Consider the following 26,512-nt stretch of genomic DNA (forward strand, 5'->3'; position numbering starts at 1 on the left):
ATATATTAATTTACTTCAAGAATATATATTATTTTATAATTAATATATAAAATAATATATATTCTTGAAGTAAATTAATTATAATATTAATTCTTGAAGTAAATACCAATCTGAAAGGTTAATATTTTACTTTTTAGTACGAGAAATCGAAATTATTGGCTAACACTCAAGTGCCTTCCCTTGTTTTCTTACTCTATGTATGAATGACTACCCTATCTTGAGTACAAACCGCAAGTCAGTGCGTGTTTTCGTCGTGGTTCGATTCCCGCACAGTTTTTTTGTTGTTGTTTTGAATGACGCGACGCGCTTGCCGGTCGCCTGATGGTAAGCGATAAGACCGCCCATAAACAGTAGAAACATAATCCAACGCCTTGATTTACAAAATGTTATTTAGTATTCCACTGCACTCGGCATCCTGAGACATGAGATGTTAGGTCTTATTACGTCCAGTAGTTACACTGGCTACAATGTCCTTCAAATCGGAACACAACAGTGACTACAAACTGGTGCTTGGCGGCAGAAATAGACATTACGGTGGTACCTACCGAGGCGGCCTCTCACTTATGAGAGACCTACCACCAGTAACGACGAGACCACTGATGAGAGTTGATTACCCCTCGACAGTCGACACAATTATGCCGGCCTGTTGGAATCCGATATATACCCGATCCCGTAACGCGTCACACTTACATGGGGCCAATCTTACACTCAAAATCCTACTTCAAAGTATTTTAATATATATATTTTTTACAACCAGAGGTGGTACAAATAGCATTACCATTAGACAAACAGAAGCACACATTACAATCAATTCTATAATAATGTCCTACGGGACAGACCCCGATCTTCTCGATAACCGGAATGATGTCAACGGAGATCGGTTTATTTGGCTTAAAGCTACATTTCTTAGACGTACAAACCGCACTTTTGCCATCAGCATTACATCTGCACGTATTACAATCCCTTTTGTAAGTGTGAAGGGGTTCGCAGTACCCGTGAAGCGATCTTAAATCTTTCGACTGTTGTTTTAACGTCTGTTCTTCTGTACATCGATTGTCGACTAAACAGACTTGCATTGTACGTTCCCCGTCTACTACGCAATGGCAGATAAAGCAATTCATTTCGTACACTGTATCTTGGACGCAATTACTGTGGATGTCATGAGAGCAAGAGTTGAAGGTACACGCGAACATTTTCATTCCATTTTTATTAAAACAGTAACAGCTATTGCAATCCTTTTTGTATAAAGTTCCAGGTTCACAATCATGATCGTCTACTGGTTTATCTGTTTCTGTAAATTCTTCATCTGGTACAATAAGTTGGTGTTTTAGTGTTTCAACGTGTGGTCCAGAGAGGCATTTCTTAGTTGTACAATGCATCAGACCTTTATCATCACAAGTGCAAGTATTGCATTCTATGTTAAACGTTTTACCTTCAGAATCGCAGTATTTTTCAGATTCTTTTTCTTTGGTACAATTGTCACAAAGTAGTCTATTGTTTCTAAGACACTCGCAAGTTTGGCAACCGAGTTTATATTGTTTAGTGCGGTTACATTCAAGGTAAACCTCTTCTAGAATACCGTCATTTTCTTCTACCTCTTTCTTAATAGCCGGATCTGTGTCATTACAAATCTTTTTGGTGCAAAAATCAGGATCTATGCGACCCGTTGTAGGACAAAAGCAAATGTTACAACCTATTAAGTGGAATTTGCTTGGAGTACATTTTTGTGATTCAATTTTGCTGTCTTCTATAATTTCTACAGGGTGGAGATTTTGGAAGATGTCTCGGCAGACTGGGTTGGGCCAAGTTCCATCGTCTCCACACACGCAGAGTAAATTCTTCCTACGATAGTGTACTCTTGGCTCACAGGGAGTCTCGGATGAACGCCACACGCCATGCCCTTCCATTCCTACATCGATTTCGCGGATTGCATCTGTAAACGAGGTGAGACGAACAATCGATCAGTTATAATTGGATTTTGTAAGAATAATAATGAAATCCAATCAATAAAAGTAGTATTTTTAAAGTCATGTGCTGTATTTTTATGTAAGTAAATAACGAGACTAGCATGCCGCTCGCCTATTGGTTAGCGACACGGCTGCCCGTAAATTCACAACGGTAATGCCTCACGCTCGTCAGTCTGACATAATATGAAATTAGTTTCATAATGTCCTTGTAAGTTTAATGTAAAGTTTTTTTACAGTTTTGAATGACGAGAAAAGCTTGCCGTTCGCCTGATGGTAAGCGATACGACCGCCCATAAACAGCAGAAACACCTCCAACACTTTGAATTACAAAGTAATGTTTGGTATTCTATTGCGCACGCTATCCTGAGACATGAGTCTTATGTCCAGGAATTACATTGGCTACAATGTTCTTCAAACTGGAAAAAACAGTCTCTTCAAAACAGTCACAAAATTAGCTAAACAAATTTATAACTTCAAAACGCGTTTACGCATTAAATTCAATCGAAAAAATATTTTTTCTCTATGTTAAATAAATTCAACTCTTTGAAGTTCATTTTCGTGAAAAAAAAATGTTTTTAATACTGTCACGAAAGATTAAAGGAGATTTGAAATTTGTTCAGCTACTTTTGGTTGACTACATACAAGTTCTAACCATTGAAGTGTCCGAACATGTCCACCTCGGAGCAGATGCGCGCCTTGCAGTTAAACTTATGCTGCATGTCACAATGGCACCAGTTGCAGTCGTTGAGCACGTGGGACCCCTTCGTACATTTCTGACTCCACACCTTCTCTGCTACGGCTGAAACGTTGTGTGGCTTTTGGTAGTCTACAAAATTGCAGATTACACGACTGACTCGGTGACGGAGTTGTAATATTACGTTACAACTGCAGTGCTGAGGTAGGTAGGATATATTTTATATCCGCCCGGATAGCGACCACCGTACACAAGGTGTTAAAACCCACCATAGTGGCCTAGGAAAGTGTGTCACGTTCCGAGATCAGCCTTTGTATATCCGGTTCCAACAGGCATAAATGTGTCGACTGTCAAGGGGTAATCATCTCTCGTCAGTCAACAATCTATTGGACTCCAGTTACCATCAGGTGCAGTGGGTAGTGGTATATATATATTAATATCTTTTAATAAATTTACAAAGAAGTACCTATTTTAATTGCAAACCAAATTGTACGTGAAGCGGCGCGCAAGATATTTTTAATAATAATAATAATAATAAGTAATTTATTGCCTTTCAATTAACAAATAATAACAACAAATTTAGCAAACATAATATTAGTGCAAGACAAAAGGAAATGACTCAGCATGTGCTGACCGAAACCAGAGTTTAGATCAGCGCTGGTTTTCAGTCACTCCTATCTCCCTATGGTCTTGTGCGGGAGTTAGCGTAATTAATGGCGTAATTGCAACGGAAAACTTCAATTATGAAAAATATCAAAGGAACATAGTACATACACAACAAAAAGTGAAGCAACAACATATAAGTTACAATAATTACATTTTATGTATAATACTATGACTTTAATGCTTACAAGACATTTTTAATACATTGTATATTATATATAATACTAATATATTTTTAAAGCTTACGTTTTTGGTGAATTAATGAAACTGCATAAGAAGGTAGGATCAGTAGAATGAGTTTGGTCGCCATCTTGAACTACCACTCGTAAAATTAGTAATCACAAATTAAAACGTCGTCCATTCCAATTAATTTTGCCTTTACGATCTATTGCTCATTGCAGGCAATGGTTATAATTTCCATTGGTAAAATTCTTTATTCATACTTGCAGTTAATTTTTATCTGGAATAACTAACCAAATTACTTACCTACAAAACCATATAGGATGGGATACATTAATTTAAATAATATTATTGCAATTATTTATTAATATTAAATATGAATGTTATTATTTTGTTAAATATACTATCCTTATTTCTATACGTTATATCAGAAATTGATTTTTGTGCCGCAAAATTATTACATTAAGGCGATACCTCAAGGTCCATTTTCATACATTTTGTTTCGGCTTTAATCTGGGTAACTAAACAAGTATTGGCAAGTAAAGAATTTAAATTCACGTCTAGTTAGTGATTAGTTCCCGCAGTTGAAAGAAAAATGTAAAAATAATTAATAATCATGGATATTTCTGCCTTTAAAATTTCGTCATATTAAATTTTAAAGGCCGAAATATCCATGATTATTAATTATTTTTACATTTTTCTTCAACTGCGAGAACTAATCACTAACTAGACGTGAATTTAAATTCTTTACTTGCCAATACTTGTTTAGTTACCCAGATTAAAGCCGAAACAAAATGTATGAAAATGGACCTTGAGCTACCACCTTAAAGTTACTCGAATCCTAGACGTAAAATATAAAAACATAAAGTTTCAAACAAAATAAATATTCTAAAAAGTAATAAATTTAATTTTACACTCCCTTATATGTAGCAACATCATCAAATTAAGTCAAAAATTCATTGGCACGTACGCTATATTGAATATTCGCATAAAACTACAAAATGATCATAACAATTAGAAATGTAGAATGGATTTTTGTTTTGAACATATTCGTGGATAATTTTTGACCATGGAGAGAGACAGTAATAATTGGGTCTCTTATCTTCTCGGCCCATTGAAATTGCAGGTAAAAGAGATGCACCCACGTTTACCTTAAACCACGAGAACGAATCATCCAAAACTAATTGAACTTAAACATAAGAATATGCCAAATGTTTACTCATACCTCTCTTGCAGTCATTTTTGGTTAGTTAACAAACTAATTAATCTTAAGAATGATGAGACGTCAAAAAATAATTATAATCTAATGGGAAATTTTAAGATTTTTTCACCTTGCTGTCTTTTAAGGCTGATTTTAGCCAAAATAGCCCCCATGAAGGACTATTTTTTTTTTAATGAATATGTAAGTTGAGAGTATGGAGAAGTTTTTGACCTACCTTAGAACCGCGAAGTCACCTGTTTAGATTTTTAATTTAAAGTAGAAAATTTAAGTCTTAATTCATGGAACATAAGTTTCTCACTTTACACCAACAATTTTATAATTTTCATTAAAGTTACGAAGCTGATTGTGTTTATCAAAAAACAACAACTATTAAAAATTTTGTTGCAACAAAAAAATCATGCAAAAGCCTTCTATTTAAAAAAAAAAACAGCATTTAATTGTTCAAATCGAAAATTATTAAAAATTCAGAAAAATATTCATAACTCGAAATCTATGAAAAATCGCGGAACATATATGAGGGTGATTCGGATACCCCAAGGGGAGCTCTGTCTCTAGACCTCTGCTTGACATTATTTTCTGGGACACCCTGTATATGTACTACGTACTAAATTTGGCGTTCCGAACATTCATTGTGTTCAACTGAATTAAACTGCAATCTATTCAAACTGACTTTAGTATGGTCAATATTGACAGCTTGTGGTTGTGTAGGGAGTGGCTCTCATGACATAAAAACTCGAGTTTGTGTAAACTTGGATTTGAATAAAAAATATTAGTCAAATAAGTAAAATTATTTGTTGTTCAAGTGAATAAATAGGTTATAACAGTGATATTTTGGTTGCCATTTTAGTTCAGATTTTGAACAAATAGTTCATATGAACGTTCGTGTCTATAGAATATATGTTAAAGATTAATGCCAATAATTTTTTGTCATAGGAAATAATAGATTGTTTACTCATATTTATATAGAGGGCGCTGGCATCATTCAGATAGCGCTGGCTTCTTACAGATGGCGCTATACGTCGCTACAGTGTTTTAGGCACTATTGCAACGGGAAAGACTTAATATGCAAGCGACGACGTTAAGAAACACCTAAAAATCATAAGGATTTCTTATATAAAAAATTAAACACTATTCGAAATGAAACTGTAAGCTTTATTCGCAAACGTTGTTGGTACACAACAGTTTTCCGTTCTTCATGCAGAAGCACATATTACACTTGACAGCTTCAGTCGTTCCCGGCACGCATTTCGTGCCTTTCTTCACTGACAACATTGATTTCCTTAGAGCCATTTTAAACATTTGATCCAGCATGCGAGGTAAAGTAATTTTCAACTTCATCCCCAAATCTTGGCCCAGTTTTTTTAAATCCTCGAGTGATTTCGGTTCACTGGTTGTCAGAGTTATTTTTTTCGTAGTTCTCATAGTCTTTTTCGGAATCTGTGCCACTTCAACTCCTATTTCCATGCCTGAGTCTGCTTCTTTGTTGTCGCTGTATCCATTTTCCTTGCTGGTGTTTTCTCCATCTGAGTAAATTTGTGTACTGGGAATGTTTTTGACTATCTTAGTTGTCATAGGTTTATTTTCATCAGAATCAGAAGACGATTCATTACTATCTTTTTCTTTGCTTTCTATTTTATTTTCTTTCTCTACATTTATAACTACATTATGATTATCTTGTATGACATGTTTAGGCAATTTCGGTGTACTCGTGACAGAATTAGTCATAAAATTACCGAATCGTAGAGTCAAATCGTTATCTGGTATAAGTGCTATGGCTTCGTAAATCAGTCCTTTTCCACACTCATTTAAATGGTACGTTCCAAGATCTAATTTCTTAGCATAATTATTACCTGTATTACAAACCAATTTGTTTTGAGAGACACAGTAACAAAATTGGCATGGAGCTAAGGAATACCAGTTTCTAACTTCACAACTGCCGTAAACGTTGCTCAGTCTTCTGGTATTTAATTTGTGCTTTTCACAGACGTTTTGTGTGCATCGTTCTTTCTCGATTCTTCCGTTGGAGCCACATCGGCAAATGTTGCAGTCCAGAATGACGTATGAGTTTGGTTCACATGAATTATTAGTGTTTAGGGTTTGGAAGATTTCTTTGCATTTTCTGTGAGGCCATTGTCCAGTTTTATCGCAGATGCAAGTCATCGTGTCTGTTGTGTATATCATATTCGGTTGACATGCATTTATGTTTGATTGAGATACCTTTTCTGAAAAGAGAGTTCAATGTATTTTTTCCTTATGAACCAAATTTGTGATGTGTTCTCATAATTGGGGTGTTGGGGAGCGATGGGGGGCAACTTCCACTATTTGATACGTTGCTCGCCCCTTCATGATAGTACAATGTTCGCGGGGTGGAAGAAAAATAAAAGATATTATATAATGTGAATAATCTTTTACCCGTGGAGGTCTTATAGCAGTGTTTCGGAGTACATTTATAGATGCGTTTAGTGTTGCAAATACATTTCAAGCACTCGTTTTGTACCACGTCCCCCACACTGCAAGTCTGGATCCGCATTGTGTCATCTAGAAAACAATAAATACTATATCTTTATATAGATATTGATTTGTATATATATGAATAAAAAGCGACGATCGCCTATTTGGGACTATCACAGATTGCCGAGATCAATTCCCGCAGGTTCAAAACCCAAGGGCGCGAACCTTTGAATTTTCTAAAGTTATGTGTGATTTATCGTTTACTTTTTGTTGAAGGAAAACATCGTGAGGAAGCTTTACTTATAAGAATTTCGAGGGTATGTGAATCTGCTAATTCGCAATAGGCCAGCGTGGTGGACTAAGGCCTAATTCCCCTCAGCAGTAGAGGAGGTCCGTATCCAGCCGTGGGGCAGTATATAATACAGTGCTGATATTTTTTTTATTACCATATTATGCTATATATGGGCACAAATGTATATTTTTTCGCGGCTCCTTCAGCATGACCAACCTCTTCCGGAACCTAAAGAGACCTATAAATTTAAAACTAATCCACGACAATATGATTTAACCTTTTGCCAAAATTTCAAATAGGTATAATTTTTCATATAAGATGTAATATAGCAAAGGCCAGAAACAAGTAATAGGTCACTTGATAATGAGTTATCTCTTACAAATACGTATATCAGAAGAATCGATGCACTGACGCGCAGAGCCTTTTAGCATTGAATTTTTAATAATCTGTATTCGGCTGAGATTCGGGGTAAGATCGTATAACGAAAAAATACCACGAAACTATGGTTATATTTTAGTTTAGGCTAGGCGGCGGCGTAGTTCCTTTTTTCCAACTTCTATATACAGCAGTTGATGCTAAGATCAAGAACAGGTGTGCTATGTGCAGTGAAACAAAAAAGTGGTTTTCTTCTTAACACTGATCGGGAATTCTACTTGATTTTGTGCACCTTAAAGTCCGAACTTGCCGTGCGAACGATCTATTCTTAGGGTTTTACATACATAACATCACGCATTTATCCTCGAAGGGGTATGCAGAGGCGCAACCAGGGCACCCACTTTTCGCCAAGTATGTTCCGTCCCATGATGTGATAGGGAGCGAGCCTATCGCCATATCGGGCACAAATTCCAGACTCCGGGGTGATACTGAGCAGAAAAACCCAAATATCACTTTCCTGGGATTCGAACCCAGGACCTCAGAGCGCTATTGTACCGGACATGCAATACAACTACGCCACCGAGGCAGTCTTAGGGTTTTAAATTTATATAAAGATATTATCATCTATTTAAGGTTGAAGAATTAAGAAATCATTAAATTATCATATAAATTAGCTGTAATAATAACCAGTTTCATGTATAAAATACCGGTATCGCTTGACTAGTTTATGACAAAAAATATTTTCGAGCCTCCTCTTAACTTATCGAAATATCGTCCGAAATTAGCCGAATACACCTTAATTTTATTTATTAGATATAGAATTGGATAGAAGTCTGGCATAATTCATATTTACCAAAAGCATAACTTGAATCAGCAATATAAAAATATATGAAAACCAAAGCGCCTATACACCTCATTTCTCTGTTTAACAATAATGCACTACACCACAATATTTACGGTTGTGTAGACTAATTGGAACAGTCTTTACGAGAAAATTTATTGAGGTTAATTCACTAATTAAATTTTGATGGTATTTTGTTTTTTTAATTGATGTTATAATCAGCTTGTATAGCTGAGAAACGCTTTATTTTCATTTATTTGAATGATGAGACCAGCTTGCTGTTCGCCTGATGATAAGCGATACGACCGCCCATAAAGAGTAGAAACACCCTCCAATGACTTGAATTACAAAGTATTGTTTGGTATTCCATTGCGCTCTTCATACTCAGACATTCGTTAAGTATTATTACGTTCAGTAGTTACACTGGGTAGAATTTCCTTCAAACCGGAACACAACAATGACTACACACTGCTGCTTGGCGGCAGAAATAGACATTGCGGTGGTACCGGTCTCTCCCATATGAGAGACAAACCTGAACAACTACTCTGGTTTTTAAAAATGTATCTTTAATGTATTTAATTTATCTTAAATCGCAGTACATACATACCATGTTTATTGCGAAGAAATTAAGATTATTATCAATAAAAACAATCCTTAACACCAGTTAAATAAAACGCAAAATCATTCGGCAGTAACTAATTTATCTAAGAAAGTGGGTACAGCATCGGTGCAGTTGCCAGCGTCGCTTTTGAAGCAATGCTCTTCTATAATCACGTGGTCTTCGCAGTCGCAAATGTAACAGTCGTCTCTAACTTGCCCGGGCTCCGAACAAAAATGCTTGGTATGATTATGAGATACCGTGACTTCTTTAAGGATAGTGTTGTTCCGGGAAGTTCCATTGTGATGTGGAGTCAAGTCACCTTTGAAACAAAAAATATTCTCAGAATCCATCGTATTTTTTTTCCAAGTGCAGACCTTGCTGTCAACACCGAGGGAAAGCTGCGCACGGTATACTGGTTCCCCCGGCTTAGCGACTGGGGGGCCCTGGAGGAAGAGGAGAAATAGGGGAGGAGAGAAGGGGAAGGAAAAGGAAGTATTGGGATGGGCGGAGTGAAGAGTAGAGAAAATGTTGACGAGTTCCTCATAGACCCCTATGTGTAATTGCAACCATGGGGTATACACACGTTCACTGTGTGCCTAGGGCCGCGACAAATGTCCCCCGTGCATGGGCGTAAATTCGGTGTGGACATCGAGCGCACAAGAATTGCCTCGGAGAGGAGATCCATCATATTAGGTTACCTAGGTTAGGATTAGGCTAGTTTAGATAGATGATATTGCGCAAAGGTGAGGCCAATTTACGAATAAGACCCTTGGATACTATTTTCGCCCTTCACGTTCGTTCGTTCCATCCATTTAGTGTTGCGTAACATTTAGATGGTAAAAAAAATAATACGCAAAAAAAGCGGAACGTTTAGTAAAAAATCTAGAAACCTCTTGTTAACAATTACAGTGATTATCATAACAAGAATAGAACAGTTCCAGTCACGCTATTATGTTCTTGATATTTTTTTACATTTAAGTGGTGTGTAATACTATTTAATATGGTAATCGTTGACACTTATAATTCACCTATATTACTAGCTTTTGATCGCGATTCCGCCCGCGAGAAAAAAATCCATTCTGAAAGTCCCGCTTAATATATTCCCGGGCTACGAAGTACCCCATGTACTTCCGCAGGTCTCAAACTATCTCCATACCAAATTTCATCGAAATCCGTTGGGTAGTTTTTAAATTTTTCGCGTTCAGACAGGCACAGATGCGGCGGTGGACTTTATATTTTTTTTTTTCAATATCGCTTTAGAATTGCTTGAGTTTAGTGGGTTCAAACAAACTCTTCACCTTTATATATAAGTGTAGATAAGTAGTAAATTGTTTAAATACTGTAATTGAAATAATAAGATTGCGAGGTGATACAACAAAAACGGATAATAGCCAGCGTAGTTAAATATCACAATTATTTTTTTATTACAATTTAATGAGACGACCACACGCTCGCCAGATGTTAAACGTCGCTTTATAATTTTCCAGGACAAAAAGTAGCCTATAGCACTCACGAGTAATGTAGTTTCCCATTAGTAACAAAAATCTCAAAACCAGTTTAGTAGTTCCTGAGATTAGCTCGTTCAAATAAACTCTTCAGCTTTATATATTAGTATAAGTATATAAATCGGCGGTGAGATCCCTGTGTTAACTACCATAATGCCCAGTAAATAGACTGGCTACAATTTTTTGCTGGTGGTAGGATATATTTTATATTGGCCTTATAGCGACCACCGTACACAATTGTTAAAACCCGCCTTAGTGGTTCATGTAAGTGTGTCGCGTTCCTGGATCAGCTTGTGTATATCCGGTTCCAACAGGCCGGCATAATTGTATCAACTGCCGAGGGGTAATCTCTCGTCAGTCGACATTCTATTGGACTCCACTACGCTTACCATCAGGTGCAGTGGCGTCACTTTGCCATATAAAAATCTAAGCCGCGAGTAGAACCTAGTTTTAGACTATACCTTTGTTGCCACGTCTTCCCATTGGCAAATAGTTGAAGTAAGGAAAGGCTTGTTCGCAGTACACGTTCTTCGGCAGGGGGCGGCAGAAGTGATTTATATTTCCCATATAAGGGCATATACATTGCCTGCACCTGCAGAAACATAACATTATAAGATTATTTTATTCCTTATGAGTCCACAAAAAAATTCGAGATTGAAACTGGATAAACACAGGCTGATCCCGGAACGCCACATACTTGCATAAGCCATTATCATTATTACAGTTTGTATCTACGGGTGGTAATCATACCACAAGTAAATGCAGTTTTTTCTTTTACAAATGTTTACTTTACGACAAAAGCAAACCGTGGGTCGATCGACCTCAGAGTTAGTCGGACAAAACAAATAAACATTGTAGAAACCATCGCGTGAGCCCTGCTGCTGACTGCTAAATTTGACGTGCACTGCCAAAATGAAAGATAGGATTATACTTACCTTATAATATAAATGGAACCAGGTGTGCATTCTTTTCTCTCTGAGCTGTCGGTCAAATTGTACGTCATGCAACTATCACCTTCCTTGCGAGTTTTAAAATCATTGCTTGGTACCAAGTCATTGAATTTGGAGCCGTTTGATGGTGTTTGATACTGCAATGTTTAGTGACAATTTTAATAGTATGTACTCTGTTCGAATATTACTTTATTAAATGTATTTTAACTAACCTCCACATCACTTTCAGAAATAGCTTCATTACAAAACATAGGGGTACAAGACGCATATTCCTTCATTCCCATATCAGGGCATACACAAACTTTACACCCATCCACAAACTCTTCACCAGGAAAGCATAAATGCAGACTACGTTTAGAATTATCTGCCATGCGACTGCTAAGCAAATTCTGCGATAACTTGAAGATCTTCTGCCAAGACGAGTTAGCAGCGGAACAGGAGTAGTTGGTACATGCTTTGTCATTTTTATCTCCATTCGGAGGACACACACAGACGTTACAGTCTTCGCTAAAAAGATCCCCAGGGATACAAGAGTCAGATCTTAAGAAATTCTTCTCACATTGATTCTTCGTGCACTTTGCTACGTTTTTTAAACCGTCTCTTGGGCAAAAGCATACGTTACAATCAACAACGTAGTAAGCTAAGGGTTCGCAAATAAATTTTTGGTCATGTATGGAATCGTCGAAGTCGGAACAGTCGTTTTTAGTACAAGCCCTGTCTTTGAAAAGTCCATTTTCAGGACAAATGCAGAAATTACACTCTTCTTTCGAAATGGAACCAGGATTACAAGTGTCTGTTGGTTTTGTCGTTGTAAGAGGCTGATATAATTTGTGATGGTCTTGAATTACCTTCTTGGCTTGACAATCGTCGTAGGTACACCATTTTGGATCGATCCTACCATTTTTACTGCAGTAGCACGTGTTACAGTCGAAGTCCACGAAGGTGTTCGGCTCGCAAGAAATATTGAAGTCCATAGTTACTGTGTTTGATGCCAGTGGTACGTGTGATTTTGGTTGCCTTATTTCATTAGTAATGGAAGTGCAAAGTTTGAAATCCGAGTTCCCGTTTTCTGGACATAAGCAGTATCTTCCTCGGTCAAGGTACAACGAATTTGGATCACAATTAATATCTGCCGATGACTTTATAACTGCTATATTGATTACACGCACGTCGGTAAAGCTGGCTTCTAATGCTTTCTCCAGAACGACCAATTTGCTTTTAAAGGAACAAACCTTCGTACAGTATTTTTTATCTGTCAGTCCATTACGTGGACAGAAACACTCCATGCATATAGGAACCATTTCGCCTGGATTGCAAGAATGTCTTTCAACATCGTATTTAAAATCAGATTTTTTCAAGCAGTCCAATTCCAGACATGCGTTTTCATTGAGTTTCCCTCCTTGACTACACATACAATAATAACATTTGGGTTTCGTAAACTTATGAGGAGTGCATTCACTAACGTTATCCTTAAAATGTCGTACAGGTCTGAATTTAGTTTTCTTTTCACAAACTTTATTGGTACATTTCTCTCCACTTCGTATACTGTTGTTAGGACATCTGCAAACGTTACATCGTTCCCTATAGAAGGTTCCTGGGATGCATCTTCGGTTGTCGGTTTGTTGTGATTTATGACAAATATCTACGCAATCTTTAGGAACGAAATATCCCTCATCAGAGCAAAGACAATGTAGACATGGGAAGAGATACATAACAGAGGGAATGCAGATAGTTCCACTGGTTATAGACGATTCTGATAATCCTTGAAGACTGCATGACGTGTCTACAGCACACCGGGCTTCTGACGACCGTCCTGAAGCAGGACAAACGCAGAGACTACAGTTAATGTAATAAGATTTGAAAGGCGTGCACCAAGGGCCCGCGACTTCCAAATCCCCTTGAAAGGTAGGGGAATCTATTGTGATATTCTCCGGACATGACGAGGGGGTGCACACGAATTCTCCGTCTTCCTGGCAGAGACATTGGGTGCAGTTTCCCCAGATTATCTGTCCTGGTTGGCAGGACTGGCGTCTTGCTAGGTTATGGCAATTGGCTTCATTCCAACGCCCTAAAGAGTCGCATGCACATATCTTGCCGTTCAGTTGGAAGTTTGTATTTGGAACGCAAGAGCCTGGATAATTGAAAAAGTTATTGATTATTTCGTCACCGCATTGGCTTATCAATAGTAATGAGTATACTCATAATATAAGGTTAAGGCAGGTTAGGTATTTAAATGGGTAGGTAGGTTTTAGCAGTGGCGTAACTACATCATAAAGACCCGTAGCAAATTCATCGAATAGCCTTCTGACTTAAAAACCTACATAGATTTATTCCCGTGTGTTTTTGTTTAGGTCCCAATAAACAAAAAGTTTCTATTTCTCTCAGGATAGGGACTCCCTTAAGCCGGAGGCCGATAGCGTTTTGCTAGTGAAGCCACCCTATTGTTACGCCATTCGGTTTAAGATTTTTTAAACACAGTCTTCCCCGCACTAGATCCCACAGAAAGGCTTGAAAGTAAGCGGCCGATAGTAAAAGAGAAGCCAAAACATTTCTGCAACACTATTGAAAATATGTTGCATCTATCCTATAGCCCAGTAGAATAGGAGTAATCGGTAGCATAGCAAATGCGAGATTTATAATACGTATGCAAAATTTTACTCACGGAATACGGTGAATCCAAGAGGGATTCTTGTCAAGAAACTAAGTAACGTGAAAGCCATGAGCATATTGTTATTAAAAGTAATATATACGTGTAGACTATTATAATACGTCAATCTGCCATTTCACGGATGGTTGCATTTCCTATTATAATTCTAACTAGGTGTACCTCGCGGTTTTACCTGCTTGAAAGAACATTACTGGAATAAAAAACCCATAGCGTAATTTTCTGGACGAAAGTATACCTTCGTGTTAATTTAGGAGACATGTAACGCACTCAAATCCTTTTTTTTATGCCTGCACAGTATTGTGACTCCTATGTACCTGGTGGTAAGCGGAGTGGGTTCCAGATAGAATGTAGGTGGAGGGATGAGTGCCCTCGTCAGTGGACCCAATTGTGCTTGCTCATTTGAGCCCTGATGTACACAGGCTGATTCCAGTACGCGACAGACGTAGGCTACTATGACGGGTTGAACACCTTTCTTTAATTGCTTTGAATGACGAGACGAACTTGCCCTTCGCCTGATGGTAAGCGATACGACCGCCCATAAACAGTAGAAACATCATCCAAAACCTAGAATCACAAAGTATAGTTTGGTATTCCATTGCTGTATCCTGTGACATGTCTTATTATGTCCAGTAGTTACACTGGCTACAACATTTGTATACGGTGGTTATCCGGGCAAATACAGAATATCCTATCCATAATTTACCAATTTCTACGTATTGGTAACATCCACATATCTTAAGTTTTCTTTTTAAATAATTAAGTTAATTAACATTGCTGTGGTATCTATCCAAATAGACACTTACATGGGAGGCTTACCATTCAAGCACTATAATTATAATTTTTTTTTGGAATTAATTCATTCGTAGACTTACTTATGGGCTGTTCGACAGGTTCCAAGTTTTTATTTGGCAGTGGCAAAAAATAGCGGCGATAGCCTAGTTGGTTATGGAGTGGACTGCAGAGACGAATATCCGAAGGTTCAAAACCCAAGGGCGCACACTCCTAAATTTTCAATAAAATAAGTGTCTATTCTTTGTGAATTATCGCTTGCTTAAACGGTGAAGGAAAACATTGTGAGGAAACCTGTATACCTGAGAATTTCTCTATAGGAATTTTGAAGGTTTGTGAAGTCTACTAATCTGCACTAGGCCAACGTAGTGAACTAAGGCCTAATCCCTCTCAGTATTAGAGGAGGCCCGTGCCCAGCAGTGGGACTGTATGTTATACAGGAGTTGATATGATATGATATTTGGCAGTTATTGTATCAAACAGCCAATGTCTACAACTCATTTTAATATGAAGAGCATAGATTATAGTGTGACCTTTGTATTTGGACGGCTTATTTATGTGACGAGTAAAATTTTATCAGAAGTTGTGAAACGGGATCTTATTCTGTTGATCTATACTAATATTATAAAGAGGGAAAGTTTGTAACTTTGTTTGTTCGGGCCAAACTCTGGAACTAATGAACCGATTTAGAAACTTCTTTAACTAATAAGAAGCTACATTACAGTGTACTTTAGGCTACTTTTCATCCCGGGAAAATATTTATCCCGAAATAACAATATCTAGAATATTAACTAGTATAAGGGCGCAATGTTTAAGAATAAAATCTTGTTTTTATCCCTGTATATTTTATAATTTGCTTTAATTTTGATTGTAATTTGTTTTGCGTATTAATTTTATTAAATAAATAAATAATTATCACTCGGGTGGAACCGCGGGCAAAAAGTTTGCTATATTATAATTTAAATTAAGTGATACATTTATTTTTAGTTTTACTACGTCGTAGTAGTCATGTTTATCAGTAGCGGGAAATAATAGTTTATACACAGATTTACTATAGGAGCTATAAACAAGTTAATTAACAATTAGTGTCGACTGCCTCTGTGGCGTAGTTACATAACATGTGCAGTACGATGCTCTGAGGTCCCAAGTTCGATTTCCGGGTCGAATTGTGATATTATGTTTCAGTGTGGAGTCTAAAATTTGTGACCAATATGATGATGGGCTCGCCCCCTATCACATCATGGGACGGAATACACACAGTGGAAAGTACACCAGTTGCGCTTCTGCCTACTCCTTCGGGGATAAGAGGCATGTGATTAATTGCGTAGTAAATTTATTTTTAGTATCAAATAATGCGTCGTAGTGGGATTGTCTGCAGAGGGAGATGACTAATTGTACTTACTGAGTTTTTTTTATTGTTTTGAATGACGAGACGAGCTTGCCGTTCGCCTGATGGTAAGCGATACGACCGTCCATAAACAGTAAAAACACCATCCAACACATTGAATTACAAAGTATTGTTTGATATTCCACTGCGCTCGCCATCGTGAGACATGAGTTACTAATAGATCTAAAAATTATAATTAATTAATAATTATAACGTGTCCAAGCCATGTTTAAATATTTTTTAATTCTGGTAGAAAATGTTGAATCTACTTATTTGAAGCAATTGAATACACTTAAGATTATTTCAGCTTCATTTCATACAATTGGTAATATCACATAAATTTTGTATGTAAATAAATATTCATAGGGCATTGTCGCTATTTTTAAGTCGTGTTTACTGTTTCTGATGCTCCAAATTGATAATTTATGCATCTAAATAGGACTGACAATGTGTGTGAAACGGCTTAAAAAAAACAAAATAAACATCACGAATTTATTTCTGAATGGCTGCAGAAGGTGCTACCCATTTTTAACCATGTTCATGAGGCTATCACCATATCGGTCACAAATTCCAGATGCCATGCTGATACTGAGCAGAAAGACCTAAAACATTTTGCCCGATTCAGGATCCAAATCCTACACCTCACAGCGACGTCATATCGCAAACGCTAGACTAGTTTTTAATTATCAAAAAATTTACAATGAGACTAGTTTAGCCCATAAATAGATATATGTGTTAATACGGTCACAGGAAAGTGAGCCCACAGCGTGATGGTAAGTGGAGTGGGGTCCAATAGAACGTCTACTGACGACAGATGATTATCCCTCAGCAGTCGCTACAATTATGCCGGCTTGTTGGAACCGGATATAAGAAAATAATAATAATATCAGCCCTGTATTATATACTTGTCCACTGCTGAGCACGAGCCTCCTCTACTATTGAGAGGGTTTAGGCCTTAGTCCACCACGCTGATCTAGTGCGTATTGGTAGACTTCACACACCTTCGAAATTCCTATAGAGAACTTCTCAGATGGTCAGGTTACCTCACGATGTTTTCCTTCACCGTTAAAGCGAACGATAAATTCAAAAGAATACACACATGATTTTTTAGAAAAGGCAGAGGTGTGTGCCCTTGGGATTTGAACCTGCGGACATTCGTCTGGCAGTCCGTTCCACACCCAACTAGACTATCGTCGCTTTTTTGCGACACGTCGGTCGCTTTCCTGGCAGATATAAAATACTATCAAAATTAATTATAATGTCTACAGCATCGAAGTACCCTGATAACAGTCCAAAAGTCCTTTATGTTATCATTTGAACTAAGTGCCCTCCACGGAATGAGTTGCGTTTATTGAACCTTACTTATTTGATATCAATGAAATTATTCATAATTAATAATGTTAATTACTATTTATTTAGGTGTTAATTTAATTGATCGTTGGTTGAAAGGCTACTTGCCTTAAACGACATTTTGGCGATATTAAGTTTCATACATATTTCAAATCAACACGTTTTTCTATGTTTTTTTAATATAATTATTTCTTAAGTTTACGCGAATGTTAGACATTTAAATTAAACTATTTTACGAATTTTATCGGGGAGTCCCCCCCGTGACAATGAAGACTGCAAAGTCTTCGAAACTTCGGGAGAAAAATAAAATATTAAAACCGCGATAAAATTCGTAAAATAGTTTAATTTAATTATTTTTTTAATATAGTTAAAATATTTCCAAAAACGATGTCGCTTAAGGGCATTCAACCGTTATAATCGGAACTCAAAATATTTTATCTGGTATTATTATAAATTTTACGTTACTTTAGTATTTTTATAGAAAAAACAAAAATATGCAATTACAATTACTGATGATAGAGTATATTTTATATCTGCCTGGATAGTGACCATACACAAGGTGTTAAAACCCGCTATAGTGGCTCACGTAAGTGTGTCGCGTTCTGGGATCAGCCTGTGTATATCCAATTTCACAGGCCGGCATTATTGTGTCGACTGTCGAGGGGTAATCATCTCTCGTCTGTCTGGACCCTACTCTAGTTATCATCAGGTGCAGTGGGTTTATTTTGTCATGCTAGTAGTAAAAAAAAAAACATTGCTTCGTAGCTTTTATTACTTTGGTCAAGACGACCCACTCGTGCTGGAGTTACAATAGAAACGAACTCCCTTATTCATAGACGCCTTTTTTCTAAGGACGGAGTAAAGCTGTGATAACAAGTCTGTTTTTCAGTGCTGATAGTATGGCAGCCTTCGTAGTACATAGACATAGGGCCGTTGTGATTGGCTAATATTGTTGTATAACTATGCCAATGTGGCAATTCAATATGGACTTCGGACCAAGACTCTTGGTTTGATACCCTATTCAGCCAACACTTTGTGGATTTATAAAATCATATCTTAGTATAGGATTCCATAGGGAAGATAGTTGTACAATACCTGAAACTAGACCTTCGGAGACGATTTCCGTCAAATTACTGATGGATGGTGAAACTTAACCAAATCCATTCTCCAAGGAAATAAAGTTGCGTCAACCCAAAGAGTTCTAGATTATATAGAGCGGACATTGCGAAGATTCTCGTACAAAAATGTAGAGTATATTATGGTTATTAAAATTATGGTGTAATAGCAAAACATCAATGTAAAATACTTTATATTTTGTTCTATATCATGATTTCCACGTTTTTTTATGTGAATTTTAGCATACTATCTGTAAAAAAGCAGCGATAGCCTAATTGGTGGTGGAACGGACTGCCGACACAAATGTCCGCAGGTTCAAATCCCAAGGGCACACACGTCTAACTTTTCTAAAAATTATGTGTGTTTTCTTTGTGAATTATCGCTTGCTTTAACGGTGAAGGAAAACATCGTGAAGAAACCTGCATATGTGAGAAATTCTCTATTAGGAATTTTCGAGGGCGTGTGAAGTCTACCAATCCGCACTCGGCCAGGGTGGACTATGGCCTATTCCCTCTCAGTAGTAGAGGAGGCCCGTGCCCAACAGTGGGACAGTATATAATACAGGGCTGATATTATTATATTAGAATCACTACATAGTATAAAACAAAGTCGCTTTCTCTGTCCCTATGTGTGCTTAAATCTTTAAAACTACGCAACGGATTTTGATGCGGTTTTTTTTGATAGATAGAGTGATTCAAAAGGAAGGTTTATATGTATAATAATAACATCCATTAAATAGTCAGCATTGCACCCGTGCGAAGCCGGGGCGGGTCGCTAGTTAGATATATATCTGTAAATATATTATTTATGTATTATTATCTCAGGACGCTGCAACGTCTTTTCATACAGACATTTTATCTAACACAGCGACTTATTACCAATTGGTAATCACTTTTGAAGCAAAATTTTGGTGATGTTCGGTCTATAACTAACTACTTATATAATTTAATGTCTTTTCGTCAACCCCACATTACGATTTAGGATTTGATAATAGAAAAAAAGTTCTATTGGCATATAATTAATTAGTTAAAAATAAGTTAAATACTGTATATATAAATACTATATTTAATACTATATAAATAAGTTAAATACTATATTTTATTACATCTTTTTATCTAATATTTTTCGACAAAAATACATTTGTAATTTCTAAAATCACTTTATTTTACGGGGTACCAGTTTCACTTGGATAGGGACTCGAGGGTGAGTAACTATGATGCGAGGGTCGAACTGGACTTTCAGTGGTGTGGTGGGGTCCAACTCGACCTTGTAGTTCTTCAACAGAGTCACCAGTCCCGCCAGCATCTGCATTTTCGCGAACCGCTTACCTGGAAGAAGAAAATTTATTTTACATTTTTTATTATTACTATTATTTATTATCATTATCATTTGAACAATATCCTTACAGGTTCCTTAAACCTAATACAATATTGTCGCTATTAACTATAGTGACTATTAAGTAACTAATATACTACTTAAAACTAGAATATTTAAAAAAATATATATCAAATACTTATATATATTTTTGTATATGCTCAACATTTCTAAACTGTGAAATATGTAACAATCTTATATATTTATCCTGTATAACAAATCAAACTTAAAATAACTCTCTCGATTTCACTCAAAGTACCTGAGAATAAGTCTTTTTAATCGACTTCAAAAAAGGAGGAGGTTATCAATTCGACGTGTTTTTTTCTTGTATGTTTGTACTCATTCTATTTAAATTCTTAAAAAATATACTTCTCTACAAAGACATGAAACATATAGTTCTAGAACGGACGTCAGGGCCACATTTTTGCTCCAAAAGTTATTACCAATTGGTCATAATAATAAATAATAAGTAATAAATGAGTACGTAAGTCCGTTAAAAATAAAACGATGTGGCAATTTACATACAAATTTTGTGTTTTCCTTATTTTTTAAGTTATAATCCACGAACAGTAATTCATTTTATCATTAGAACGGATATAGAACATAAAGATAGATTATATATCTACTTAATACCTTAGAATTCAATAATACGCTTTCAAATAGTTGCAAATAAATGTGAAACTGGTATTATATTAACGATTACCATGTCCGCAAAAATAAGATCTTGTTTTGGGCCTCATTTTGGCATACAGAAAATAACAAGAATTTGGTAGTCGCTGTAGGCCTTTTTTATATAAAAATTTGTTAGCTAAGCTAAAAATACATGAACAAATGTACGAATATAATGTTTTAATTTTTATCAAAAATATAATCGTGTTTATTTTGCTGTGCTTAGGTGGTGTATAAAATGTTTTTGTTCATTAATTATCTCTATATCAAGATTACAAGAAATATCAGAATAATTTTACTTTTTATGTTAAAAAAAAATTCACCGTATTGTCAGTATAGTAATATATTTCGTCAAAACCGAAATCCAAACATATATATCTGTACATACAATGTGTATAACAAAAATATGTAGTGATTTCGGATTTGACGTGGATGAAATCTTGCGCAAAAAACTTGTTACTAATGACTAAAAACTACTCCGACTATTATGGAAAACTAGCTCGTTCCTTTCACAAACAATTATGATCTTAGGATCAGACACACACTCACGCCTTTTACCCCAAAGGAGTAAGCAGAGACGGAACTGTTAAATCGACTTTTCACCGTGCGCTTTCCGTCCCATGATCTGATAGGGAGCTAGTCACCACAATAATACTACTACTAATGTCTAACTGCTAGGCATGGGCCTCCTCTACTATTGAGAAGGATTAGGCCTTAGTCCATCACGCTGGCCTAGTGCGGATTGGTAGACTTTACACAGCTTCAAAATTCCTATAGAGAACTTCTCAGGTATGCAGGTTTCGTCACGATGTTTTCCTTCACCGTTAAAGCAAGCGATAATTCGCAGAGAATACACACATAATTTTATAAAAGTCAGAGGTGTGTTGCCCTTGGGATTTTAACCTGCGGACATTCGTCTTGGCAGTTCGTTCCACAACCAACTAAGTTATCGCCGCTTCGAGGATTGCACTCGAGACCTCAAACTGCGGTGGTACCACAATAAAACTACGCCACCCAGGTGGTCATTGTTAGCTATATAAAAACTTTGTACGTTCTATTCTGATCACGATGACAGACATGATATTTCAAGTCTGGCTTCCGAGACAAGTGACCCTTCTATAGCCTTTAACGTGTCGCCATATTTATAGAAATAACATATCTAAGCGACAAACATCGCTAGAATATTATATCTTTTTTTAAGAGGAATAGTTTCGCCATATATGATTGTTGCGTAAAATTAACCGTTTACGCAGCGCACGCAACGTAAGCTCTCAAAAGTAATAATTGTGCCCCGTTTTTTAAATTTTTCATTACTGCTCCCGTTCCATTTGTCATAGCATAATGTTATATAAACCTATAGCCTTCCTTGATAAATGGGCAATGCAACACTAAAAGATTTTTTAAATTCGAACCAGTAGTTCCTGAGATAAGTGCGTTCAAACAAATTCTTCATCTTAATATAATAATAGGATAATAAAGATTTCCCGGCTTTTTTAAAAATGAAATACAAGACATTAATGAGAAGGTTAAGTAAACATGGGTAACATTGCCCATGACATGAAACAAGGTTAAAAACATTTTGGAGCATTTCATCTGCTTTTAATATATTCATAACCATATATTATGTTATATATTCTAAATATTAATTATAATTCACAGCAGTAATAATTATCAGCTGCTCTTATGGCGAAGGAAACCATTGTGAGGAAACTAGCATACCTAAGAAGTTCTCTATAAAAAAAAATACGGTATGTGAATCTGCCAATCTAGACCAGCGTCACGCTGCAGTGTGGCAGACTTAAGCCTACCTAATACTACTGCGAGCAGTAGTAAAGAGGCTAGTGCTCAGCAGTTGAATAGTGTATAATACAGAGCTAATAATGCTATACTAATATATCAACTAAAGAGTTTGATTGTTTGAACGCGCTAATCTCAGAAAATACTAAACCGATTTTGATAATATTTTCACAAATAGGAAGCTTTATATATACTCTGGAGTGCTATAGGCTAACTTTTATCGTGGAAAAATATTTTTTCCGGAACAACTTTTTCATGGGCGTAGTCGCAGGCAAAACCTAATTTAGTATATATGTACCAAAGTTAAGAGATCAGACATGGACATCATTATATAATATCTAACCTTTTCGGCCTAAATGGGTCTCCCTCTGCCTACCTCTGTGCCTCTGCATATTCGACAAAACTTCGCCATCCTTATATGTTACCAACTGAATACCGAACTGATAATAAAGGACTGATATTGTTATAATAAATAGAAAATACTATCTCTAAAATAAAGAAGATAATGTAGATAAATAATTAATTAAATATTTATAGTTTTCTTTTTTTTCCTTCTCTTTTTGCAGTTTTCATGTTGCCGTGATGCACCTACCTTGTTTATCTCTGCACCACCCTAAGGTGGCTTGGGAGAGAATGGCATCAAGTCCGCCTGTATATATTTGTATAATAAATGCAATAAATAAATAAAAATAACACCGCTAGTTAAGAAACAAAAAAATCCAGATTCGCGATTGTGGCATGCCGCTCTACAAAAAAAAAACTTAACTATTACCTTCTCTTTCGTCACCCTCCATTGCTACCAGATCGTGGAAGATAAAGATAAATTTAGGTTATAAAATAATACTTTAAGGTAATTAAAAAAAGCATGATGCAGATATGATTTTTACAAGGGTAATTAGTTAGATAACCAACAAAGTATTATATTGGAACCAGGTTTCGCTAATAACTTTGGCTATCAAAATTAAAAGAAAATCATGACATACCTATACAAAGTCTGGGGCCTCCTCCAAACGGCATGTACACGTGGGGATTCACTTTTAGTTTCTCATCCCCTAGAAATCTCTCCGGACGGAACTCTTCAGGCTCTGGGAAGTATTTCGGATGACGCTGGAGGTAATACACTGGAATATGAATTCGCATCCCCTTCTCCACTGTGAGTCCTGTAGGAAACGTGTAGTCAGCCATAGCCTCGCGGTTCAGACTGCCAAGGACCGGGTAGAAACGCAGTGCCTCATCGATGCAGGCATCTAAGTACGGCAGTTCAGATACAAGGTTGTAGTTCAGCTGGTTGTTGTTCTTTTGAAAGTACGCATCCACTTCTTGAAGCACTTTCTCTTGAATTTCTGGGTGTTTAGCAAGCTCGTACAGTGTAAAACTAGATGTGGTTGCTGATGTTTCGTATCCAGCGCCAAAAAACGCCACGCAGTGAGCCACTAGTAAATCATTTGTTACTTCCATCGTAGTCTTCTTAACTTCACCAGTTTTGAAGTCAGGAACGGTGTCTCCAGCGATACAGCTTTTATTTGCCAAAGTTAATACAAGATCGACCAGGTCTTGCCTCGGTGACGGTTTGTACTGACGACTCTCGAAGACAGCAGTGAGTAACTTCACGAAGAAGTCGTTTAATTCTAAAGGGAAAAATCTGAAGCCGAAAATGTAAAACGCTCGCGGCCATAAACTGCGCATCATGTTTTTGAATCCACGGAAGTTTGATTTCTCGAATATCGCAGTTCCAATGTTCCTGAAAGGGTTGTTCATAGGTTCGGTCATGACGTTCGTTTCTACGCCGAAGGTGCATGTCCCGATGCAGTCCATTGTGAAGGAAGCCATCAACTCGCTTATAGTGACCGTCTTAGGGGCGTACACTTTCTCCTCCAACACATTTTCGAAGACATGAGCACACTTCTCTATCAGATAAAACATGTTCTTCATCTTGGCCGTGGTGAACAAAGGGGTCAGGTTCTGCCGCAAGACCCTCCATTTGTCGCAACACGTAAAGAATACATTTTGGGTAACCGTTTCCATTTCCGAATAGTCAGACGCTTCCCGCCCGCTGAAGTAGTAGAAGTCCTTCGTAATCACAAGCTTGATGAGTTCAGGATCTTGGATGATTAGAGCGGGGTCCGTGCCGTAATAGGCGCCGATGTATGGCTCGTTGGGGAACTTCTCACAGATCTGCTGCAAGATGACCCCTGTGATCTCCTTCAATAGTATAAAGTCCTTGTAGTTGCCCAACAGAGGCACGGGCTTTAAATGCGGCACATTCTTTCTCTTCCAGTATTCTTGTTTATTTTTGTATTTGAAATACACTAAGCAGGAAATCAGAAATACGACACACGTGCACAAAATTGTTGTGAACATGTCTGCACTTGTCTAGTGCCGATTTTGCAATGAGTCGAATGTGTTTATAAAATATGTTTACAATAGTATAGAGATATAAAAAACTGTGCGACAATAGTATGCGAGCTGTGTGAATTTTAGTGTTTCATATCGCTAAAGGAAACCTTTATGTCCGTCTGTCCAAACCAGTTTTTTTAGGAACGCGTAGAGATATCAAGTGGAAATTTATATGAAATATTAGAGTCTACGAAGTCTTTCAGCTAAGCACAAACACATAGTAATGATTTATTGTGATTATGGTTACGCGAAAGTGAGACATTAAAACTAAACTAACTGTGTGGTAACATTTTATATCCGCCCGAATATCGACCGCCGTACACAAGGTGTTAAAACCGTCATAATGGCCCATGTCAATGTGTGCCTTTCGGAATCACCCTTTGTAAATTCGGTTCCAACAGACCGGCATAATTATGTTGACTGTCGAGGGGTAATCATCTCTCGTCAGTCGACACTATTGGACCCCACTCCAGTTGCCATTAGGTGCAGTATCACTTTGCCGCACTATAAGAAAAAGTGTGAGCAATATTTTTTTTTATCTAAATATATATAACTCAAAGGTGACTGACTAACATAGCGATCTATCAACGCACAGCTCAAACCACTGGAGGGATCGGGCTGAAATTTGGCATGCAGGTAGATGTTATGACGTAGGCATCCGCTAAGAAAGGATTTTGATTTATTCTAGGGGATAAAATAGGGGATGAAGGTTTGTATGAAACTTTGTCAATTTTAAACCGATCGGGCTGAGACTTTGCATGCATAAAGCTATTATGACGTAGGCATCCCCTAAGAAAGGATTTTGATAAATTCCACTCCTAAGGGGATAAAATTTGTATAAATCTTCTTAGATTTTCGACTGATTGAACTGAAATTAAATATTGGAGCTACTATGATGAAGACGTTCGCTTAAATAGGATTTTGATAAATTCAACCCCCATAAGGATAAAATTAGTTTGAACCGTACCGTTTGTTTGTACCGGGAAAATATGTAGCAAGACTTTTATCATACAGTGGACTTTTATCCCGGAAAACTCCTTCACGCGGGCAAAGCCGCGAGCAAAAGCTAGTATTCATATAAAGGACGAAATAACAATAATAATTGTTATTGAATACTATGTAGTTGCAGGCTTATGAATAAGACATGCAAATAATCCTCTTGGACGTGCTTAGCCTGCTGGCAAGAATATCTAACTCGGGCTCTTTAAACTCATTTTTTATATT

The 26,512-nt window shown here is 36.9% G+C and overlaps 4 protein-coding genes across 4 annotated transcripts; all 4 read right to left on the minus strand.

Annotated features, from left to right (window-relative positions):
• Window positions 1-716: 716 nt before the first annotated feature.
• On the minus strand, window positions 717-3,714 carry LOC115450333. Its single transcript, XM_030178326.2, has 3 exons — window positions 3,571-3,714; window positions 2,620-2,766; window positions 717-1,933 (listed from the first exon to the last, which is right to left on the minus strand). Exons 1-3 carry the CDS (start codon window positions 3,632-3,634, stop codon window positions 732-734), a joined length of 1,413 nt encoding a protein of 470 aa, XP_030034186.2. The 5' UTR covers window positions 3,635-3,714; the 3' UTR covers window positions 717-731.
• A 2,143-nt stretch (window positions 3,715-5,857) lies between these two features.
• LOC115450336 lies at window positions 5,858-8,811 on the minus strand. Its single transcript, XM_030178330.2, has 3 exons — window positions 8,698-8,811; window positions 7,139-7,264; window positions 5,858-6,948 (listed from the first exon to the last, which is right to left on the minus strand). The coding sequence occupies exons 1-3, from the start codon at window positions 8,759-8,761 to the stop codon at window positions 5,879-5,881; spliced, it is 1,260 nt and encodes a 419-aa protein (XP_030034190.2). The 5' UTR covers window positions 8,762-8,811; the 3' UTR covers window positions 5,858-5,878.
• A 538-nt stretch (window positions 8,812-9,349) lies between these two features.
• On the minus strand, window positions 9,350-14,908 carry LOC115450347. Its single transcript, XM_030178345.2, has 5 exons — window positions 14,404-14,908; window positions 11,954-13,872; window positions 11,727-11,878; window positions 11,253-11,383; window positions 9,350-9,605 (listed from the first exon to the last, which is right to left on the minus strand). The coding sequence occupies exons 1-5, from the start codon at window positions 14,465-14,467 to the stop codon at window positions 9,367-9,369; spliced, it is 2,505 nt and encodes an 834-aa protein (XP_030034205.2). The 5' UTR covers window positions 14,468-14,908; the 3' UTR covers window positions 9,350-9,366.
• Window positions 14,909-20,147: 5,239 nt separating this feature from the next.
• Window positions 20,148-25,291, minus strand: LOC115450335 (cytochrome P450 6B4). The gene is made up of 2 exons (XM_030178329.2): window positions 23,875-25,291; window positions 20,148-20,379 (listed from the first exon to the last, which is right to left on the minus strand). Exons 1-2 carry the CDS (start codon window positions 25,250-25,252, stop codon window positions 20,207-20,209), a joined length of 1,551 nt encoding a protein of 516 aa, XP_030034189.1. The 5' UTR covers window positions 25,253-25,291; the 3' UTR covers window positions 20,148-20,206.
• Between the last annotated feature and the right edge of the window lie 1,221 nt (window positions 25,292-26,512).

This window comes from Manduca sexta, chromosome 4 (genome assembly GCF_014839805.1).
Source record: "Manduca sexta isolate Smith_Timp_Sample1 chromosome 4, JHU_Msex_v1.0, whole genome shotgun sequence".
Lineage (NCBI taxonomy): Eukaryota > Metazoa > Arthropoda > Insecta > Lepidoptera > Sphingidae > Manduca > Manduca sexta.

Bases quoted from the DNA above. Each gene is read 5' to 3' on its own strand.
- LOC115450336 (XM_030178330.2), bottom strand. From the start codon at position 8,761: ATGAGGTGTATAGGCGCTTTGGTTTTCATATATTTTTATATTGCTGAT. The intron at 7,265-8,697 runs GTAAATATGAAT...ATTGTTTTCTAG, and splicing joins TGATTCAAGTTATGCTTTTG to ATGACACAATGCGGATCCAG. The intron at 6,949-7,138 runs GTAAAAGATTAT...CTCTCTTTTCAG, and splicing joins CTGCTATAAGACCTCCACGG to AAAAGGTATCTCAATCAAAC.
- LOC115450335 (XM_030178329.2), bottom strand. From the start codon at position 25,252: ATGTTCACAACAATTTTGTGCACGTGTGTCGTATTTCTGATTTCCTGC. The intron at 20,380-23,874 runs GTATGTCATGAT...TTCTTCTTCCAG, and splicing joins AGGCCCCAGACTTTGTATAG to GTAAGCGGTTCGCGAAAATG.
- LOC115450347 (XM_030178345.2), bottom strand. From the start codon at position 14,467: ATGCTCATGGCTTTCACGTTACTTAGTTTCTTGACAAGAATCCCTCTT. The intron at 13,873-14,403 runs GTGAGTAAAATT...TCAATTATCCAG, and splicing joins TCTTGGATTCACCGTATTCC to GCTCTTGCGTTCCAAATACA. The intron at 11,384-11,726 runs GTAAGTATAATC...ATGTTTCTGCAG, and splicing joins GGTTCCATTTATATTATAAG to GTGCAGGCAATGTATATGCC.
- LOC115450333 (XM_030178326.2), bottom strand. From the start codon at position 3,634: ATGGCGACCAAACTCATTCTACTGATCCTACCTTCTTATGCAGTTTCA. The intron at 2,767-3,570 runs GTAAGCTTTAAA...ACAACGTTTCAG, and splicing joins TTCATTAATTCACCAAAAAC to CCGTAGCAGAGAAGGTGTGG. The intron at 1,934-2,619 runs GTTAGAACTTGT...CCTCGTTTACAG, and splicing joins CATGTTCGGACACTTCAATG to ATGCAATCCGCGAAATCGAT.